This window comes from Hipposideros armiger, unplaced genomic scaffold (genome assembly GCF_001890085.2).
Source record: "Hipposideros armiger isolate ML-2016 unplaced genomic scaffold, ASM189008v1 scaffold_639, whole genome shotgun sequence".
Taxonomy (NCBI): Eukaryota; Metazoa; Chordata; class Mammalia; order Chiroptera; family Hipposideridae; genus Hipposideros; species Hipposideros armiger.
Genome location: NW_017731989.1, coordinates 589,486 through 610,807, shown reverse-complemented (window position 1 = coordinate 610,807; position 21,322 = coordinate 589,486). Strand labels below are relative to the sequence as shown.

The following is a 21,322-nucleotide window of genomic DNA, read 5'->3' as shown; positions in this document are numbered from 1 at the left end:
GGCCTTTCAGGATCCAACTCTGCCTACATTCCCACTCTCAGTTCTAAGCTTCCTGTCACACCTGGTCAATAGAAGATCTTGATAAAAGATCAAATGAATTACTGCTGCAATGAGTCTGTCCCACAGAAGGTCATTTTGCCCAGTTTTCCAGCCTGAGGAGAATCATAAATATATAAGTCCAGGGAAATTCCAAGATCATGCCGCCCATTTTCTGCACCTACACCCGCTAAAGCAGTTGGGAAAGGGAATTACAAGGAAGGGGAGGGTCCCGCTGAAAGAGGGGAAGAACTAACTAGAACAGGCAAGCACTCCATTTTGGTGAGGAATAGCCTCTGATCTCTGCAGTGTCCACCCCAGAATTCTGACCTACACCAACCCCTGCCTCATTAAAGGGCGTCTCCTCCCTCTCCCTCTGTCTCTCCCACCCCGGCCCATGCTTTGAACCCCTTATGGCAGGCACCAGAGAGCCGCTCTAGAACCCGGAGGTGAAATGGTGATTAGAAAAAGAACCCCAGGAGCACTGAACAGAGCGCTGTAGGATTCCAAGATCCGTTTTCGGGGCCACCCCCGCACCCTATCTGCTCTGGGGCACGGCGGACGCCTGGAGGTGGTTGGAAGGCCAGAGGACCCCATGTTTGGAGGGTTAGGACAAGACTCAGACTCTCCCACCCCCATTTCGGCTCCGGAAGCCCAACCCGACTCTAAACAGTCCTGGAGAAGGTGCGGCGTGCGTCCCTAACCCTTAGGCACCGCCTCAGCGCCCCACCCCTCTTTGCGGGGCACGCCGGGAGCGGGAGTTCTCGGTCACGTCACGAGAACAGGCGGTGCGCAGGCTGGGACTACAAGTCCCAGGAGGCACAGCGCTCCGCAGCCCGGGGAGGATCGTGGTTGCCTTTGGCAACTAAGCGGCTCTCCTGAAGCGAGGACTGGGAAGCGCTCGGGAGCTAGGGGAAACGTAGTTCGACCATGAGCAGAAGTGCTGGTGGAGTGAGGGAGGGGCGACAGGAGGAGACCCACAGGGCCAACGTTCGGAGAGACCCTCCCAACCCCCGGACCAATGCGTAGACAGAGAACTCCAGAGCCAGAGGACAGGGACTGAATCGCAGAGAGACATGGAGGGAGGGAGAAACCCCTCAGAGACAAAGAGAGATTCATAGAGTCAGGCAAATAGAGTGGGTGAGAAAGGGACACAGATAGGTGGGGGGAGAGAGGGAGAGAGACCCTCCCCTCCCCCAACAGAGGGAGAGGGTGGGTCGGGAGAGGGACAGGCACAGAGAGATTAGGAGGCAGAGGCAAGCACAAACAGAAAGGGGGGGGGGCAGAGTCGCAGAGACAGAAAGGAGAGAGAGACAAAAGCAGGTAGAGACAGAAGGATTTAGAGAGACACCCAGAAAGAGGGAGACACCAACAAAGAAAGTCACAGGATGAGTGACACACACAGGTGGGAGAAAACAGAGAAATAGAAATTATCAGAGACAAGGAAAGGAAAACCCATCCACCCAGAGACAGAAACAGAGAGATAGAGAGAGCAGGAGCGCCAGGAATCCAGGGAGAGGAAAAGAGACAGACAATCCCAGAGGGAGACATAGCCATAGAGATTTACAGAGGCCCTGAGAGAGAAGACAAGACCCCGGTGGCAGCTGGCAGACGAGAAAGTGAGACACCGAGTCTCCCTGTTCACCACTGGATCCCACCACCTAATACAAAGTTTGTAGGTTGAAACTGAGTGACACAGTCAGAGACTGAGAGATCCAAGTGGAGTCGCAGTGGGTTACCAGGAGCCACCGAGGCACCCGCGTAGGAATGGAAAGCGGGCCCGGCGACAGATTGGAGTGGGGAGAAAGCACGGCTCCGAAGATGCCCCCTCCCTCCAGCCAGCCCCCGCGGAGGGGGTGTGCGTACATGTCCGGAGGGTAGGGGGAGGGCATTTGTCTCCTGTTCAAGGAGGGGGACGCCTTTAAGCCGAAATCCCGCCCCTCGGTCGTCATGGCAACGCCTCCCCCTACCCGGGGCTCCCACATTTCAGCAGGTGCTAGAGCCGGAGCTCCCGCCGCCGCCCGTGCCTCCGGCAGCTCGGACCACTGCCCTCGGCTCTGCACCCCAGTCGCCCGCACCCCCTGGGTGCTCTCGGGGGGGGGTGCGCTGCCTGCCCCGCGCGCTCACTCCTAGAGGTGCCTCGTCCCTCTCTTCCCCTCCTCGGGCTCTCCCCGTGGCTCCGCTGCTCTCCCGAGTCTCCGGCTCTTCGCCTTTCCACCTGTTCCCCCAGAAAGGCAGGATCCTGGTCCCTGCGACGTTCCTGGGGCCATGGCAGGCCTGGGCCCCGGCGGAGGCGATTCAGAGGGGGGCCCCCGGCCCCTGTTTTGCAGAAAGGGGGCTCTGAGGCAGAAGGTGGTTCACGAAGTCAAGAGCCACAAGTTCACCGCTCGCTTCTTCAAGCAGCCAACCTTCTGCAGCCACTGCACCGACTTCATCTGGTGAGGGAAAGGGGTAGGGGCCTGCGGGATGAGGGGACTAGGGTAGAGACCCCTGTCACACCAGACCCCTCAGTAATGAGGAAAGAGGGGGCTGTAGTCCTGGCTCCTGGTCCTAGGGTAGGAGGGGGCTGAGAGCCTGGGCTCCTGAGTCTGGAGGAGGAGGGGCTGGGGGTCCTGGGATGCTGGGTCTGAAAGAAGGGGCTAGGGGCCAGCATTTTTGGATTCTAGGAAGAGGAGGCGGCTGGGGCTTAGACTCCTGGCTCCTGTGGGAAGAGGGTCAGAGGCCTCCTATGGCAGGTGTGAGGGGGTCCAGGAACCCTTTTGTGCACTGACCTCAGATCTTTGACTCTTTCAGGGGGATTGGAAAACAGGGCCTGCAATGTCAAGGTAAAAGCTGGGGACCTGGACTCCTGGGACCCTCAGGAGGGTGAAAGCTGGGGGCCCACAGCTGAGGCTGCTTGACACACGTGTTCTCTAGTCCCCAGAGAGGCGCGGGGGAGCCCGGGGCGGGGGGGTGTGGCAGAGACACAGCCTGTGGTGGGGAGGGAGCTCTGATGGTGGGGCCACCGCGGAGGTGGTGCTGGGGGCCCCTCCCTTGGGCGGCTCCAGGTGGGGACAGATATTTGGAGAATCTGTTGCCATGGGAACAGGGAGATTTGGAAAAGGGGAGCTGAAGGGGGGGCTGAAAATGCAAAGTCAGAGCCCCCCCAGGCTGCCATCACCATGACGACATCCACCGCCCTAGGCAGGGGCATGGGGGGGTGGGGTCACTGATGGGCGGGTGGGGCCAAGGAGGGGGGCCAGCAGTTATGGGGGACGGGAGAGGGGGTTGAGTCCTAAAGCACCAGCTGCTACTGCTGAGAACAGAGTGAGTCAGGGAGGGCGGTGGCCGGCATCAGCGCCCCCAGACTCACTTCTGCCCAAGTTGCTGCTCTCTGTTCTATCGGAGGCTATCGCTATGTGTTTTTTCTTCTGCCTGCCTCTCTCCTTCTGGCTTTCTTGTCTCTCTCTGAGGGCCTGTGTCTGTCAGTGGGATCCTATTTTCTCGCATTCCCTTTGGCTGTGTGTATGCACTGGGCTCTCTGTGACTCTGCATCTCTATTTCTGTCTTTGGATCCCTCTCTTGAATTTCATCTCCTGGGTTTTTTGTTTTTTGTTTTTGTTTGTTTTGTTTTTTCTCTTTCTTGGTCTGCATGTGAATCCTCTCCTTTGATTTTCTCTCAATTGAACTCTATGTATATCAGCGTCACTCTCTGGTTTTCTTTCTGTAGGGGTCTCTCTGATTTTCTGTCCATTCTCTCTGTCTCTGTGTCTCTATGGTTCTCACCTTCAGTCTGCAGCTTTGTGGTTCATCGACGATGCCACGAATTTGTGACCTTCGAGTGTCCAGGCGCTGGGAAGGGCCCCCAGACAGACGTGAGTGCCCGGACACCTGGTTCTTCCTCCTCAGGCTGCGCCCCCGCCCTCATCCCCTCTGCGTCCGTCCCAATTTCTTCTGCTATTTTTAAGGCTGGGAGGGGAGGGGGGCTGGAGAGATAAGGGGAGCTAGTCTGGCCCAGATTCCCTGCCCTTGGCCTGGAAAGGGGAAATCAGAGGAGACTGAGACAGGATGGAAACACAGGTGGGGGACAGAGAGCAGGGTGAAGCAACCAAAGACCGGCACTGGAGGGGGTGGGCTGTATACCAGTGCTCAAGAGATTTAAAAACAGAGAGCTGAGGAAAATATTGATGCAGGCACTGAGATCCTGAGATAAGAGGAGAGGGAATCTGAGAGAGAGAGAGAGAGAGAGAGAGAGAGAGAGAGAGAGAGAGAGAGAGAGAGAGAGAGAGAGAGATGGAACAGAGACAGCAACACAGGAGGAAGGAAAAGGGGACCTGGAGAGATTGAGAGAGAGAGAGGTAGGACAGAGACACTCAGAGAGACAGAGGTGCAGATACCTGGAGAGAGACTAGAATAGAAAATGGTGGATATGGAAAATAGCTGAGGTGCTCAGAGAGGGAGGCCCAGAGAGATCTTGTAATATACATGCACACACACATGTGCATATGCAGGTCCCCCATGTGCACACACATGTGCATATACAAATCCCCATGTGCACACACTGTGCATTTACAGATCCCCATGTACACACACATTTGTGCATATACAGATCCCATGTGCACACACACATTTGTGCATACACAGATCCCCATGTGAACACACACGTGCATTTACAGTTCCTCATGTACACACACACACATTCGTGTACAGTTTTCTTTTCTTTTCTTTTTTTTTAGCTGCGCCATCCTGCCACCTGTTGGCAGTTCAGTGGCAGCTCAGCTCAGGCCGGGAATCGAACTGGGGACCCTGTTGCTCAGAGCTCGCACTCTTGAGTGAGCTCATAACCAACTGAGCCACTCGGCCGGCCCTCATGTACAGTTTTCTTATGTGCACAAAACACACATACACACAATTGTCTCCCTCCCTGCCCCCCTACATTAGGGGGTTACAAAAATAGCCCATCACTGGCCCGTCCTTCACTTTCTGTCTGGCTGTGGGGCTCTTTTCTCTGAGCCTCAGTTCCTCTCACCACCACCTCCCCTATAAAGTGGGGCTGACAGTCTAGTGTTGACCAATAGAGCCACTCCTGGGCTCGAATTCCAGCCCTGCCACATATTGGTCCTGTGATGGAAATGTTCCATATCTGCCCTGTCCAATATGGAAGCTACCAGTCACACAGCTAGTGAGCACATGAAAGGGGCCACTGCGACTCAGGGAGGGAAATCTAAATTCCATTTAATTTGAATTGATTTAAACTTAATAGCCATGTGTGGTTAGTGGCTACAGTATGGGACAGTATAAATCTAGACATCCCAGGCGTGTTTGACAGTTTGATGAAGTCAGGTGGGTTAAGAGTGTAGCTCAGGTTTTGACACAGGGTTGGAAATGGTTTTATGATTAGCAGATTGAGAAAGAGGCAGAGAGAGAAAGAGAGATGGCACCACAGAAGCTGATGATTAATTTTGCCAGCTTGTCAGGTGAAGAAAATTGAAGTTTACACAGAGGATGTGACCATAGAACATACATTGAGCACCACTGTCTACCGGCACCTATATACGTTACTGACTAGCTGCCTCACCTGCCCACTTCCACTACCAATGCTAGTTCTGATTTATCCAGTGTTCAGTGCACACACTCAAGCAGGTATGGTGAATGCAGTATACAATTGAATCCAGTAGGGACTTGTTCTGTTCTCATCTGACCAGAGGCTCCCAAACCAGATCACCTGGGCTCGAATCTCAGCCCCACCACCTATTGGCTCTGCGACCTTCCTCCAGTTAGCCTACTTCTCTGCACCTCTTGAGTTCATAACCTCTAAAGTGAGGAGGATAACCATGCTCACCTTATAGAATTGTTTTGAGAACTAAATGTATTAAAAGCTTGGGACTACACCTGGCAAATGGCAAGAGACAAAATATTAATTAGTATCATGGTTAAAATTATTACTATTACCAATGAGGAAACAGAGGTGAATTAGTAAAGAGGTGATCTTTCTTCTGCATCAGTCTGGCTTCTTTTTTTTTAATTCTTAATGCTTTTGATCTTGTAAGTAACATGGATCAAGGGCTTAAGAAGTGCTAAGGGCTTCACAAGTATGATTTCATTTAGTCTTCAGGTCTCTTGCAGGGAAGGCTCACAGCCCTCATCTTATAGGAAGGAAGCCTGGGTCCCTGGAATGGGTGGGGCGAGCCCACACAGCTGGGTAGTGGGCAGAGTCAAAATCTGAACTCTGATCAATCTAATTGGAGCCCCAGGACTGTCTCCTTTTTAATCATGACTTTCACCTCGAGAACAATAGCAACAGCTTCTATCCATGGAACAGTTGTGTGCCAGGCACCTTGCTGAGGGCTTTCACACACAGTGTCTCATTCCATGAGGCAGGACACCTTTAGAGGTCTAGAGCATTGAAAGAGATCATGGCAACTGCCAACACCCTCCTGCCACCCAAGTGTCATTCAAAATAGGATCCCCACTAAACTGCCAAATAAATAAAAGTCCAAGAATGTCCTGAATTTTCACCCTAGGATAACTTGCAATGCATTCTTCACAAAAGGAAAATATTAAATGATTTCACACTCAGACCTTGCCAAAGGTGGACGGAGGAGTGCTCTACTGGCGCCCTAAATTCTTGCTTAATTGGACTCTGGACAGTTAGCATTGCTTCATGATATAGATTATTTATTTCCATTGGGCAGAGGAGGAGGCTGAGGGTCAAAATTGGGCATGAACTTGCCCCAAATCACATAGCTGGGAAATAGCCTCACTCATATTTAAACCCGGGGCTATGTGGGGATTGCAATAAAATAACTAATAACTACAGCAGTAAGAGTAACAGTACCAAACACATTTAATATGCCAGACCCTGCTGTGTGGTTTTCATTTGGGATGCCTGAGGCTGTATAACAGAGGTCAGATTCTCCATCCCATCAGGGGCTGAGAGAAGGCAGATCATCAGTGGGCAGACATTGACAGAAGCTGACAGTGAGCGATCTGAGGTTCATGGTGGCCCACAAGTCCTCAAAGAACAGCTTGTGGGAAGTGGGGGTGCAGGGGCTATGGGATGTTGGGAGCCTCACCTCCCACAAGGTTCTTTCCACACCTTGTTAGTGATGCTGTCCCTGATTGACCACTTTATTTCAAATTTCAGCACCCCCCTCCCCAGGCCCCTTTCCTGCTTCATTTTTCTCCGCAGCACCTATCACCATCCATCATATAACATTTTATTTATCATGTTCATTTTCTGTCTCCCTCCGCTAGAAAGCAAACTCCATATGGACAGGAGTTTTTACTTGTTTTATTCACTACTGGGTCCCTAGAACAGTGCCTTGCACACAGTAGGTGCTCGATAAATACAGTAGAGTGAATGAGTGAGGTGGAACATCAGGAAGACTGGGAGGGCAAAGCGGAAGAAGGAACAGTTCAGAGGGCTGCCTCCCAGGGTTCCAGGGCATCCCTGGCGCCCCCTCTGACGGACTCCTGTCTGCCCCCAGGATCCCCGGAACAAGCACAAGTTTCGTCTACACAGCTACAGCAGCCCCACCTTCTGCGACCACTGTGGCTCTCTCCTTTACGGGCTGGTACACCAGGGCATGAAATGCTCCTGTGAGTCTACACTCGCTGCTCAAGCCAGAACTTGGCGCATCTGGGGCCCCTTCAAAAGCACATTGTCTAGGTTTGGGGAAGTGCTGGGGGATGGAGTCTGGGGCTTGGAGAGGGGCCTGAAGCGCTAACCCATTTTGTCCCCCAAGGCTGCGAGATGAACGTGCACCGGCGCTGTGTGCGCAGCGTGCCCTCTTTGTGTGGCGTGGACCACACGGAGCGTCGCGGACGCCTGCAGCTGGAAATCCGGGCTCCGACCGCGGATGAGATCCACGTCACGGGTGAGGCCCCGCCCTTTTACCACGCGTGCTGGGCCCGTTGAGTTCACCTGCGCTGTCCCCCACCCCAACCCGGGAAGACCTCGCCCTCTCGAAGGCCATGCCCATACTTCTGATCCCACCTGCAAAGGCTGAGCACCACCCGGCCATGCCCCTTCTAGCTGGCAGCTCCATCTCCAGCCTTGCCTCTTGTAACTTTCAGCCCCTCTTACTGGCCATTTGAGGCGTCAAGGTCCTTGAGAGGGAGGCATGAGAGAAGACCTGGTTCCAAGGGAGGCTTGGGTTTACCACTGCTGATATGGCCAGGTCCTGGCTCCTGGGTCCTAATGGAGAAAGGGGCTGATTTCGGAGTCACTGGCTGGGAAAAGGGCTTTATGCCCTGTCTTCTAGGTACCGGACAGGTAAAACATCAAAGACACCTGGTCATGAGACAGACGGACGGCTGAGAGCTTGGAATTCTTGATGCTGACTGGGGGAGGACTAGTGTGCCTCTAACCCAATCTACCCTCCTTCATCTCCCTCCTCAGTTGGTGAGGCCCGTAACCTCATCCCAATGGACCCCAATGGTCTGTCGGACCCCTATGTGAAACTGAAGCTCATCCCAGACCCTCGGAACCTGACAAAACAGAAGACCCGGACGGTGAAAGCCACGCTGAACCCTGTGTGGAATGAGACCTTTGTGTTGTGAGCCTCCAGTGTAGGGGAGGCTGGGATGGCTGACAGAGGATGATCTGAGGGTCCTGGTGGTCCACAAGACCCCTAGAGAGCAGCTGGTGGGAAGTGTTAGGATAGAGGGAACCCAAAAGGGGGGCAGAAAAAGGCGGTGAGAGAAAGGAATGGAGTGATCAAGGGAGAGGAAAATGGAGTGATTGGGAGAGAGGGATGGAGATATAAAAGTTGAGAGACAAACATCTGTGTATTTAATCTCCATTAAAGCCTGCTATTTTAGAGGGAGACAGAGGGTGGGGGAGGGAAGGGGAGAGAGAGAGAGAGAGAGAGAGGGAAAGACCCCCAAAGAGAGACACAGCCGGAATAGCCGGAATGGTGTGTGTATGGAGGTTGAGCAGAGGGGTGGAGGATGGCAGGGAAAGAAAGAAGAGAAAACTGACAGAAACACAGAAGGACAGACTGGAGGGAGAAAAGGGGCACAGGGACACAGAGTAGGAGAGAGACCTGGAGAGAAAGACCAGGAGACAGGGATGGGAAGGGGCCAAGAGTGCGAGGCAGGGAGAGAGACAGAGAGCTGTCTAGGTTTACTTAGGGCTCCAGAGGTTGGCAGACCCCCTACGTGAGGACCAGAGGTGGGGAGATACTTCACACAGCTGGAAACAGATCTCAGCTGAGTGGGTTAGCCTCTTTCTTCAGCACCAAGGATGGTGAGTGAGGGAGCCTGGAGTTGGGACCCTCATTCTGCCCCCCCCCAACTCCCGCCCCTGCAGCAACCTGAAGCCAGGGGACTTGGAGCGCAGGCTCAGCGTGGAGGTGTGGGACTGGGACCGGACTTCCCGCAACGACTTCATGGGCGCCATGTCTTTTGGCGTCTCAGAGCTACTCAAGGCGCCGGTGGATGGCTGGTGAGGGCCCGAGTGGCGCAGTTGCCCACCCCCCATCTCCACCTCAGTCTATGTGTGGTCTCCCTCAAGGCCACCATCATTCTCTCTCCCCCTGCGCTTCTCTCCCCCATCCCTTCTCTTCTTACCTCGCTCTTTCTCTTCATCTCTATATCTGTCTCTCTGTGTCTCTTTCCTCCCTTTTGATGTCTCTGCCTCCACCCCCACCTGTCTCCTGCCCTCCTGCCCCCCTCTGGTCTCTGTCTGTATGTCAGGTACAAGTTACTGAACCAGGAGGAGGGCGAATATTACAATGTGCCGGTGGCTGATGCTGACAACTGCAGCCTCCTCCAGAAGTTTGAGGTATCCCGACCCTGGCTTCTCCACGAGGAGCCCAGCCCAGCCCCCTACAGTACAGAGCTGGCCCTTCCCAAGTGCTGCCTCTGGTTGCTCACTCACTGGTCCTGGGACTACAATTCCCAGAAGACGCTGGGGCTCCTTCACCTGCTTTTCTAGGGGGACTCCTGCCCCAAGGTCTGATGGGAATTCAATTTCCTATCTATTCCCCTGGCTTGGGAGTTTAGGGGCCCCCTGCTCCAGGGCAGTCTCCTACCTCTCTGGGGCTCTGACACTTGCTTTCTTTCCCCACGCCCCTAGGCCTGCAACTATCCCCTGGAACTGTATGAGGTGAGTGGAACTGAGTCCTGGAATGGAGACAATTTCATTCCTGTGATCTGTACCTTTCTCCCTTGATTTGTCTCATTTCCACACACCCAAACTGGACACATGGTTGGTGGCAGGTGTTATGCTTGCTGAGTAATCCTAGGTTAATCTGACTCAGATCCCCAAGGTAGGGACACAGTCACAGATATGATACTTAAATTCCTGGATGATGGGTTAATCGGAGCCCAGGGCCCTAAAGAAGCATAGAAGAGGCACCTTGGGAGGAAGGTGGTCAGGGAGGACTTCCCTGAGGAGGTGACACCTGCATTGATCCTTGAGTTTTTCTATTTATAATATTTATCACTGTGGCCTCGCTCTCCTCCACTCATTTACTCACTCACTGAACACCTATTTCTGGAGGTGTCACATTAGCTAATCCCTGTTCTGGAAGTAGAATCAGGCCATTGCCTGTGGTGCTCCTCTTCTAGTGTGAGGGAAAGTTACAGATAGAGACATTCACCATGAGAAGGCATATGTTTGATAATGGAGGTAGCCTCAGGCACTGGGGAGGTCCCAGAAGCACCTGGTACCACTTGAGAGAGTCAAAGAAAGCTTCGCAGAGAGGTGAGTCCTGGAGGATGAACAGGATTTTCCAGGCAAAGGAAAGGGAGACCAGATGTTCAGGCCAAAGGAAGGAATGCTCACTCCCTCATTTATTCTTTCACAAAAATTTCATTGAGCCCCTCTGTGGGTAAGGCATGGTCCTAGTCACTGAGGATATAGCAGTGAACAAGAGAGAGAAAAAAATTTCTGCCCCCATGGGGCTTGCACTTGGAAGAAAACATTGAATAAAATAAAGACGTAAATAATATGTTAGGAGACAATGAGTGCTGTGGAGAAAAATGAACATTAAGGAGGATAGGAGGTGCCATTGGGGAAGACTTTGTGTGTTTTTTTAAGATTTTATTGGGGAAGGGGAACAGCCAAGTTGTTGTCCTTCAGTCTTAGTTGTGGAGGGCGCAGGTAGCTCAGCTCCCAATTCTAGTCACCATGCAGCAGCTTGTCGGCATCTCAGGGCAGCTCAGCTCAAGGTGCCATGTCCAATCTTAGTTGCTGGTGGGTGTAGCCCACCATCCCATGTGGGAGTCGAACTGGCAACCTTGTTGTTAGGAGTATGTGCTCTCACCAGCTGAGCCGTCCTGTCACCTGTTGGCAGCTCAGCGGCGCTCAGCTCAGGTGCAGCTCACTGGCCCATGTGGGAATCGAACCGATGACCCTGTTGCTCAGAGTTCACGCTCTTAACTAACTGAGCCACTCGGTCAGCCCCTGATTTTTTTTTTTTTGAGATTTTTATTGGGGAATTGGGAAAGGGACCAGTGTTGGGGAATTGGGGGAGGGGAACATTGTGTTTTTCCAGGACCCATCAACTCCAAGTCAAGTTGTTGTCCTTCAATTTTAGTTGTGAAGGGCGCAGCTTAGTTCCAAGTCCAGTCGCTCCTTTCAATCTAGTTGTGTGTGTGTGGGGGGGTGCAGCCCACCATCCCATGCGGGAGTCGAACCAGCAACCTTGTTGTTAAGAGCATGCACTCTTACCAACTGAGCCACCTGGCTGGCCCAAGATTTTGTGATTCTAACAGCAGTTTGCTGCAGAGAAGGCTGCACTGAGAAAATACTATGTGGCAAAGACATCATGAGGGAGGGGAGAGAGTAGGCCATGGGGATAGCAGAAAAAAGAATTCCAGGCAGAGAGGGAAGAGCACATGCAAAGGTCCTGCGGTTGAGGCAGGCCAGCAGAGTCTTCAGCACAGGCTGGGGGTGGGGGAAGCACGAGATAAAGTCAGAGAGGGAAGGCAAGGTGTGTGTCTGTGTGTGTGTGCGCGCCTTGTCATTCATTGGAAGGATTTTGGCTTTTTAAGCCAAGTGAGATGGGAGGGTATCAGAGGTGGCTTGAGATGATTTAGGTTTGAACAAGATGACTGCCTCTGTATAGAGACTAGATGGCGGAAGGAGGAAGAAGGCTATCATGAAGACCAGGTGGGAGCAACAGGTGGCCTGGCCCAGAGGGACAGTGGTAACAGTGTTCAGATTCTGGGTCTGCTCTGAGGGTTGAGCAATAGGAATTGCATTGAGCACTCATCTCCTGAGATGGTCATCCACTCAACACCCTCTTGTGTTCCAAGCCATGTGCTGGGTGATGGTGGAAAAACAAAGAGGAGGGACAGTCTGGTTTTAAGGGGTTTTGATTTCTGGCTCTGCTTTTTACCCACTGTGTCACTTGGGGCAAGTTACTTAATGCCTCTGTGCCAGTTTTCTCTTCTCTAAAATGGGGGGCGATAACAGGGGTTTCCAGAGGATTTATGGCATATATTGGGTTGTCGGAAAAGTCATGACGTATTTTTTCTATGTTTCTATGCAAAAATGCATTGTGACTTTCCTGACAACCTAATAGTTAGCTCCCTAAGGGTTAAATAATAAATAAATCCTCCAGCTATGGGAAGTCTTAGAAAGTTCTTAAGCCAAGGAGGGTGTGTGGGGACAACTTTTATTTTCTCTCTGCCCCTTTCATTCTTGGATGCTGCCTCTCTTAGGGGCACACTCGTATTGGGTGTCTGACTATCTTGGGGTCTCTCCCCTTTCTCACAGCGGGTGCGGATGGGTCCCTCTTCCTCTCCCATCCCCTCTCCATCCCCTAGTCCCACTGACTCCAAGCGCTGTTTCTTCGGGGCAAGCCCTGGACGTCTGCACATCTCCGACTTCAGCTTCCTCATGGTTCTAGGAAAAGGCAGCTTTGGGAAGGTTGGCTTCCTGGGGCTCTGGAGGGAGAGGAGGATGTCTGGGGGGGGGATCACATTCTGGTCCCTAGAGGGAAAGTAAAAGGGAAGGGACACTAGGCTACTGAGCCCCCAGAGGGGGTTCCATGGGGCCCCTTCAGTCCCTGGAGCAGAGAGACATAAAGATGTGGATGCTTTCTCTGAGGGAGTGGTTGGCAAAGTCAGGGCACACTGTCCCTTGAATGGAAGATGCAGGACCTGGGATTCTGATTCTCTGTTTCCCTGAAAGGGAGAGTCAAGGACATGCACCCGTAGGGTTTTTACAACAGATGGGTCTTTCGGGCCTCTGTCCCTAGGTGATGCTGGCTGAGCGCAGGGGCTCTGAGGAGCTCTATGCCATCAAGATCCTGAAGAAAGACGTGATCGTCCAGGATGATGATGTGGACTGCACCCTGGTGGAGAAACGCGTCCTGGCCCTGGGGGGCCGAGGCCCAGGAGGCAGGCCCCACTTTCTCACCCAGCTCCACTCCACCTTCCAGACCCCGGTAAGGAAGAAGGGAGTGGACGCTGGCTCCGGAGCTCTGCTTCACTCCCCCTGGATGGGTCAGGCATGTGCTCCAGAATTCTTAGTTTATAGCAAGGCCAAAGAACTTCACGCTCTCTGAATGGGTGTGGCCAGACAAATGGCATCTTGAGTGGGCGTGGCCCCAGCGAGCTTGGTCTTGAGTGGTGTTTTTTGAGTAAAGGCGTGCGTGGAAAAGAATGTCTTTTGAGTGGTCGTGGCCAGAATTAGGACCTAGTCACTAGGTCATCCATCACTCTTGGATTCTGGGTGAAGTATTCGCTAGAAAGAAGGGTTTTCCAAGATTATTGAATGGGACAAGGAATCAGAACCATCAGGGTTTGAAAGGGAGTGACTACTTCCAAGAGCTCTGGTCAGCTTCTTGGATTTTTATATTATTATTCTTATTATTATCGTCATCATTAATTGCACATGAGGCCAGAACAACTTTAGTTCCTAATAACTGGCCAGAACTGCATATGTCTGTGAGTGGGTGTGGAAAGAAGAGGTTTGGGGATTTCCCTCGGATTTCCAGGGAATGGTGGCCCTCAAGCTTCAATTCTGAGAGGGTGGGACCAGAACACCTGTAGCTTCTTGTAACCGGATGGGGGGGTGGGGCGCATGGAAATTCTGAGTTGGCTTTGTCAGAATCGTCAGGGCCTCCCGGTGGGCGTGGCCATTCGTTCCTGGTTTCTGATTGGGTGGATCCCCAGCCTTTCACGTTTGTCTGGAGAGGAACTGTCCATTTAGAGACCCAGTTCCGCCCATTTCGCCTACCTATGCTGCTCGGATACAACGCCTGGTGGGCGTGTCCTCGCTTCTAAGCCATGCCCACTCGCCCCCAGGATCGCCTGTATTTTGTGATGGAGTATGTCACCGGGGGTGACTTGATGTACCACATTCAGCAGCTGGGCAAGTTTAAGGAGCCCCATGCAGCGTGAGTCTTGGTCCAGGAGAGGGTGGAGGGAAGGTGGAAGGACATAGGGTCCAGCCATTGACCTCTGACTCCTCATCTCCTTCTCCAGGTTCTACGCAGCGGAAATTGCCATAGGCCTTTTCTTCCTTCACAATCAGGGCATCATCTACCGGTGAGCAGCCCCAGGCCTTTCAAAAGAGGGAACAAGGCCCTTAGAGGGAAAGGGATTTGAATTTACTGCTGCAGCCTGTTGAACCCTTCCCGCAATTCCTACCCACCCCACCTCCACCCCCAGGGACCTGAAACTAGACAACGTGATGCTGGATGCTGAAGGGCACATCAAAATCACTGACTTTGGCATGTGTAAGGAGAACGTCTTCCCCGGGACCACGACCCGCACTTTCTGCGGAACCCCAGACTACATAGCCCCCGAGGTAACCGAGAGAACCAGGACCACAACTCACACTCCAAGTCCGCTAACTGGGTGTGGCTGGTTGTCTAGCATTTGTAATACGTGGGACCTGACCCAGCAATCTTTACATTACTTCTGGGCTTGTTTTTTTTTTTAGCTGAGTCATCCTGCCATCGGTTGGCAGCTCAGTGCCAGCTCATTTCGGGCCGGGAATCAAACTGGCGACCCTGTTGCTCAGAGCTCGCACTCTTGAGTGAGCTCTTAACCAACTGAGCCACTCAGCCGGCCCAGTCCTGGGCTTTTTAAAGGAAAACAGTGCATGAGAGGCCTGTGCGCTGAGCATTTGAAGTGGGCGGAGCTGGGTCTCTAAATAGGCAAAGTGGGTGGGACCTGTGGGTGAATATTCTAAAAAAACGGGACCAGCTCATAGGAATTCCAAGAGAACAGGGTCTGTTACTGGACTATTCTAAGAAGGTGGAGAGGATTTCCAGTTACTCTGGGTGGGTGGGGCCTGTCCCCCGAGAACACTAAGCGTGTGGAGGCTGCCTCCTGAATATTTCAAGTGGGCATTATATGCTCTGACTTTGTGAAGGGGGTGGAGCTCATGATCTGACTAGTATAAGTAGATAGTGTGCCCTGACTTCTTTCAGTTGAAGGAGAAGATGGTGTTGATCGTGCCTTGATCTTTCCAGTTGATTCAATGCTAGTGCCCGAGTAACCAAGGTCACTGGTTTCAAAACCTAGGAAGGTTTTGAAAAATACACACATATTCCTGCCTCTGATTCTGACTTATTGAGGCTGGAGTTCTTCAGGGCTGGAAACATCTATTTTTAAACAGTCCCCTAGATGAATCTGAAATGCATCCAGATTTAAGAATCTCTGGTGTCTGAAATTTAACTCTGTGCACCTGATATTGTAAGGAGAGGGTACAGTTACCTATGTTTTTTAGATGGGTGGAACTTGTGAGTTGGCCCTTAGATAATCTGTATTTGGGACCAAAGGAATGTTCTAAGTAGATAAAGTTTATTTTCCGGATTTCCTAAAGAATGGAGCTCCGGCCAAGGTATTCTGAGTGGGGGAAGTTTGTGCTGAAAATACTTAAAGTGGGTTAGGGTGCCCAGGGAGTGAGGCCAGAGTCTCTTAAAGCACAAAGCATGATTCCTTGCCTTCCATCCTCCCCTGCTAGATCATTGCCTACCAGCCCTATGGGAAGTCTGTTGACTGGTGGTCCTTTGGGGTTCTGCTGTATGAGATGTTGGCGGGACAGGTAAGGGAAACTGGGGAGAGGCTAGCTTGGCTAAAGACAGCACGGAGTGGCCTTTATCTCAGGAGTAGCAGGTTAGGAAGTGATGTCTATAGTCTAAGCCTTAGACTCTAAGGAGGTGCTAAGCGTAGGGGAAGGTCGCGTCCACATAGCGCTGTCCGTGGTCCTGAAGCATTATCTTCACCAGGCCGGGGTCTTAACCTTTTATGATTCCACAGACCCTTTCTCAGAACAATGTTTTCAAATGCACAAAATAAAATAATAGGATCACAAAAGAAAGCAATCATATTAAAATATGATTATAAAAACAAAAGATTTAATTGAATCTAATTTAACCACCTAAAAAATTTTAATTTCAATGTATACAGTTGCTTAAATATTAGGTGACATATACGTAGACATATAAGTGATTTCCTACTAGTGAATTAAATAGTAATACTTCACAGGAATGGAAAGTAAATAGGAAGTTCTATCAGTAATCTTGAAGTAGAGATGACTGATATTTTGAGATATCTACAACTCTGATGTGATAAGAAAATATCTGTGATTCCTATTGGTGATGAAGCCACAAGTACTACTGTTGCGGTTCGTTGCCTACGTTTGTAATTGAAGGGAATGCTAAATTTCACTTAGACATGAAAAAGAATAAAGATGCATTTCTTCCCCGACCAAGTTCATGGACCCCCTCCACTCTATAAAAAAAAATCTCCAGATCTCACATAAAGAATCTTTGCCTTGGTGTTGCTCTTCCTAAACCCAGAAGACAGAAGACCACTCATCCAACCAGAATGCTTGTACAGCTTTTCCTGCAGTTTTTCTCTCTCTTCTATTTAAATGACATATTGCCTAATTAACACCCTGCTGATTTACATAGCAGATAGAAAAAAACAGAACAGCAAAGAAGTGCGGAGAGCTGAAGCACCTGAGATAGGAAACCAGAGCATCTGAGAGGGAGAAAGATAAAGCTTTGGTGGTTTTCTTATATGTTTCCATAGGATGTTGGGGGTGGGGGTATGTTCATGGTGGGCGATGGGGGTGTGGAAGGTGGGGAGAGGTAGTCTGTCAAGTCTCTGACTCTTTATTCCTTCTATTTCCTTAGCCCCCCTTTGATGGGGAGGACGAGGAGGAGCTGTTTCAGGCCATCATGGAACAAACTGTCACCTACCCCAAGTCACTTTCCCGGGAAGCTGTGGCCATCTGCAAGGGGGTGAGAGCCCTCTGACTCCCAGATTATCCAGACTCACAACCCATGCACCCTACTGCTGCAATCCAGGGCTGCCCACGCAGTCTCTGTACATTAGAAAGGCTCCCACTCCTCATGCCACTTTACTTCCATCTGCTGGAAAAGTTTACACAGTACAGACATTTTGTTATAACAATAGTTCACTCCCCTGTTGCCACTACAGTCCAAGGATGGCCTCTGTCCCATCCTCCTCTGCTGCTGCCCCCATGCCCCAGCTCACTGCAGGAAGGGCTGGAAAGTCAGGACCTGCCTCTTCAGAACCAGGTGGATCAGGGGTACCTAACTCCTGCCACTTGCCGTCCTGCAGGATCTTGGGAAAATCACCGAAACTCTGGGAGCCTCAGTCTCCCTCTGGGGTTATGAAGTTAATGCAAGAGAAAGAGACTATCCTATAGCAGCTTTTTAACAGGTGTCAGCACACGTGTGCTTCCAGCTCCTGTCTCCATGTCTCTCTCTCTCTCCTTCTCTCCCTCTCTCTGTTTCTCTCTTGTCCCTCTGCCTCCAACTATATATCATGGGGCTTTCTCTCCCCTTTCTCTGTGTCCTTTGGGATGTCTGTTCACCTTTTCCATCTCTGTCCCCCTCTCTCTCTGGGTCTCTGTTACCTTCTTCCCCCCACTCCCATACACACACACTCTGGATCTATCTCCTGTCTTTCTGGATCGTCCCCCCCCCAACTCCTACCTTCTCTGGGTCTCTGCCCTCTGGGTCTCCCCCTCTCTCTGGATCTCTATTCCCCTTTTTCTCTAGATCTCTAATCTCTCTCTCTCTCTCTCTATCTCTCTCTCCTCCTCCTCCTCTCTTCCTCCTCCTCCTCCCCCTCCCTTCCTCCCTCTCCCTCCCTTTTTCCTTGTTCCCTTCCAATCCTGGGTTTCTCTGCCCCTGATTTTTCTATTTCTCTGTCTGTTCCTGGCTCTCTGGATTTGTATTTCATCTACCCCACTCTCATTTATTCTCTCTCTTCCTCTTTCTCCTCCCCCATCTCTGTCCCCCCTTGGTATTCTTCTGTTCCTGGATTTCTGTGCTTGTGCCTCTCTGTTCCTCCATCCTTGTCTCTCTCTCCCTTTCTCATTCTCTGGGTCTCCCTGTCGGGGGCTCTGTCCGTCCGTTTGTCTCTCTGTGTTCCCCACAGTTTCTTACCAAGCACCCAGCGAAGCGCCTGGGTTCAGGTCCTGACGGGGAACCCACCATCCGTGCGCATGGCTTTTTCCGCTGGATCGACTGGGAACGGCTGGAACGGTTGGAGATCCCGCCTCCGTTTAGACCCCGCCCAGTAGGTCAACTTCAAGAAAAAAACCTTGGTCCCTGGGGGTGGGACACCCAGGAGCTCCAGTACCTATATGAGGAGGTGGGGTGGGGTTCCCTCTGCGGAGACCCCCTAAAGGGAGATGCAGAGGCCACGAGGATGTACAGAGATTCCAAAGGAGATAGGAGATGGATTTGTGGGACAGAGCTGGGCACCTAAGGAGCCGGCAGAGCGTCATGTTTCCCTCCCTGTTTCCTTCCCATAGTGTGGCCGCAGCGGCGAGAACTTCGACAAGTTCTTCACGCGGGCGGCGCCAGCGCTGACCCCCCCAGACCGCTTAGTTCTGGCCAGCATCGACCAGGCCGATTTCCAAGGCTTCACCTACGTGAACCCGGATTTCGTGCACCCGGATGCCCGCAGCCCCATCAGCCCAACACCTGTGCCAGTCATGTAATTCCCATCCACTGACACCAGGTGTCTCCACGGCTCCTTCCTCCGCGCCAGCCTCGGCCCCACTTCACCACCCTCTTTCCAATTCTAGATGCTGCCCCCCAGCATTCTGGCCCCTGCCCCTTGGGTGCCAGATGCCCCTCAAGTGTTCCTGGAATTCTCAACTCCATACAGTCTCTAGAGCCTTCCTGTGCTCTACATTCTGCTGCGCTGAGCCCTAGATTCTCACTCACCTCGGTGTTCTGGACTCTGCTCCACCGGATTCCGGAACCAGCACCCACCATCCCCTATCCCATGGAGTTCTAGACTCTATCTTGGTAGACTCTCTGCCTCTCCTTTTTTGTTTTTTTTGTTTGTTGTTGCTGTTGTTGGAAATAGTCTCATGGGGTGGGCTGTTCTAGACTGGAATTCTAGGACAACTCCCAACCTCCGAGGCCCCGCCCACCCCCACTCCATTCTGGAGTAAGTGGGAGGCTGTGCCCCCGTGCTCCAGTGCCCTCTCCCATGCCCCAGGGATTCCTGGGTTGTGGGGAGGATCCTTTTCCCAACTGTTCTCAATCAGCTTTCGTTCTAGACTCCCCCATCCTAAACCCATCCCTGCCCACCTGCCAGGTGCATGGCTCCATTCCTGCTCGGAACTCCTCCCATGCCTGCCACTTTCGGGGACCGCCCCCCATTCCTCTTCTCTTTGCCTTTTCCTCTCGGCCACAGCTGCTGGAGAATAAATTTGGGATGCTGACGCTGAGGTTTTTGGATGTTTTCTTCTAAGCTTGAAGAGGAAGGGGGTGCGGAGATGGGACAATGACATACATAGAAACAAATAGAGAAAGAGAGAGGCTGGAGAGGGGGTAGCAGAGAGGGAGACAGGGAAAGTAAGGAGAACCATAAAGGGAGAGAAGATACCCACAGTAGGAGAGCAGAACAGAGAGACAGAGAGACCCACAGAGAGGACCAAAGGGTACACATGCACAAGGTGGAGATAGATGTCCATAGACCACTGAGGGGGTTAAGGAGAGACTCCAGGCACAGAGCCACAGAACTCACATTCTCAACCAGAGCAACACACAAGCTCACAGATAACACTCAGACCCAGACACTGGGAAGTCCTGAGAAGAGAGATGAAAGTCAAGCCTCCCACTGAGAGACCTGCAGACTTGAGCAGAGGGACAAACTCCACGACAGAGAAGCCTAAACACCAGAACCATGAGCTTAAGGATCAGCGACGAGGCAGCAGGCAGACGTGTCTTCCAGGCCTCCTTCCCTTGACCCACTTGCGAGCGCGGGGGAGTAGAGAGACAGTGCAAATAGACTACACATCCCAACAGTCACCGCGGCGGACCCTTCCCCCAAATGCGTCCCCTCGTCCCCAGGGCTGATGGGAAGTGTAGTCCCTGGAGAGGGCCAGGCTGGTCGAATGATGTGCCTATATCTGTGTGGAGGGATTGAGCCCCAAAGCTTCACAGGCTCCCTCGGGGCGCCCAAAGTCTCTTTGTCCCTCTTGGTGTTCCGGGACTCGGTCCAGTTGAATGCTGGTACTCTCCCTGTCTCCCTCCAGCACCAAAGAGGTACCCCATCCGGTGCCCATGGCCCCCAGCCCCCGTTCGGACCCTCGGCGGGCGTGCCTGCCCCTTTAAGAGTGGCCCCGCTGACATCACGGCGGGGGGGTGGGGGGGAATGCTGGCCCGGCTCCCGGCTCCGCGGCCGCTGCAGGACCCGGCTCAGCTCTGCGCCCGCCTGCCGCTCTGGGGACCCCGGCCTGGGACGCCCCTTCCCACCTCCTCCAGCCTCCCAGACCCCAGGCTCCGCCCCAGGCCTGGCTAGAGCCCTAGTCCTCCATCAGGGGACCCCCAGGATTGCCCCCAGGTGTCTCTCCTTCTCAGGGTTTCTCTCTCTCTCTCTCTCTCTCTCTCTCTCTCTCTCTCTCTCTCTTTCTCTGGCTCACGGTGTCTGAGTCTCAGCATCTCTCAGCCCAAGGCCTCTGAGGGACTCCTGTCTCCTTCCTCCAGTCTCCTTCTGTCTCTGCCTCTCTGACCTCTCCACTTCCAGTGCCTCAGAATCTCTGAGCCTGGGGAGAGCGGGGGTCTAGGACCCGATCTCTGTCTCTCCTTTTTTCTCTCTGTCTCTTTTAAACCATCTCTGAGTCTCTCCTCCGGCCCCCAGACCTGCGAGTCTCAGGATTTCTCAGCCTCAAGGTCTGGGTGTGACTAGGTCCTCTGCTGTCTCTCACCCCTCTGGGTGCCCCTGCACCTCTCGGCGCTCTGCTCTGTTTCTATTCTCTCCTTTCCTGCCTCCCCCATTCTCAAGGCCCATCTCGCCCCCCTCCCTGCATCCTACCCCCTCCCTCCCCGCCCCT

General features: G+C 52.6%; 1 protein-coding gene across 1 annotated transcript; it reads left to right on the top strand.

The window, feature by feature from the left end:
- The first annotated feature begins 1,875 nt into the window (after positions 1-1,875).
- PRKCG (protein kinase C gamma) lies at positions 1,876-19,714 on the top strand. The gene is made up of 18 exons (XM_019625811.1): positions 1,876-2,474; positions 2,830-2,861; positions 3,808-3,890; positions 7,506-7,617; positions 7,764-7,895; positions 8,420-8,576; positions 9,332-9,466; positions 9,718-9,805; positions 10,100-10,129; positions 12,749-12,901; positions 13,233-13,421; positions 14,284-14,375; positions 14,464-14,526; positions 14,650-14,788; positions 15,953-16,033; positions 17,130-17,237; positions 18,406-18,546; positions 18,785-19,714. Exons 1-18 carry the CDS (start codon positions 2,305-2,307, stop codon positions 18,971-18,973), a joined length of 2,094 nt encoding a protein of 697 aa, XP_019481356.1. The 5' UTR covers positions 1,876-2,304; the 3' UTR covers positions 18,974-19,714.
- Positions 19,715-21,322: the final 1,608 nt, after the last annotated feature.

Excerpts from the sequence above, each read along its gene's own strand:
- PRKCG (XM_019625811.1), top strand. The coding sequence starts at position 2,305 with ATGGCAGGCCTGGGCCCCGGCGGAGGCGATTCAGAGGGGGGCCCCCGG. Across the intron at positions 2,475-2,829 it reads CACTGCACCGACTTCATCTG|GGGGATTGGAAAACAGGGCC; the intron begins GTGAGGGAAAGG and ends TGACTCTTTCAG. Across the intron at positions 9,806-10,099 it reads GCCTCCTCCAGAAGTTTGAG|GCCTGCAACTATCCCCTGGA; the intron begins GTATCCCGACCC and ends CCACGCCCCTAG.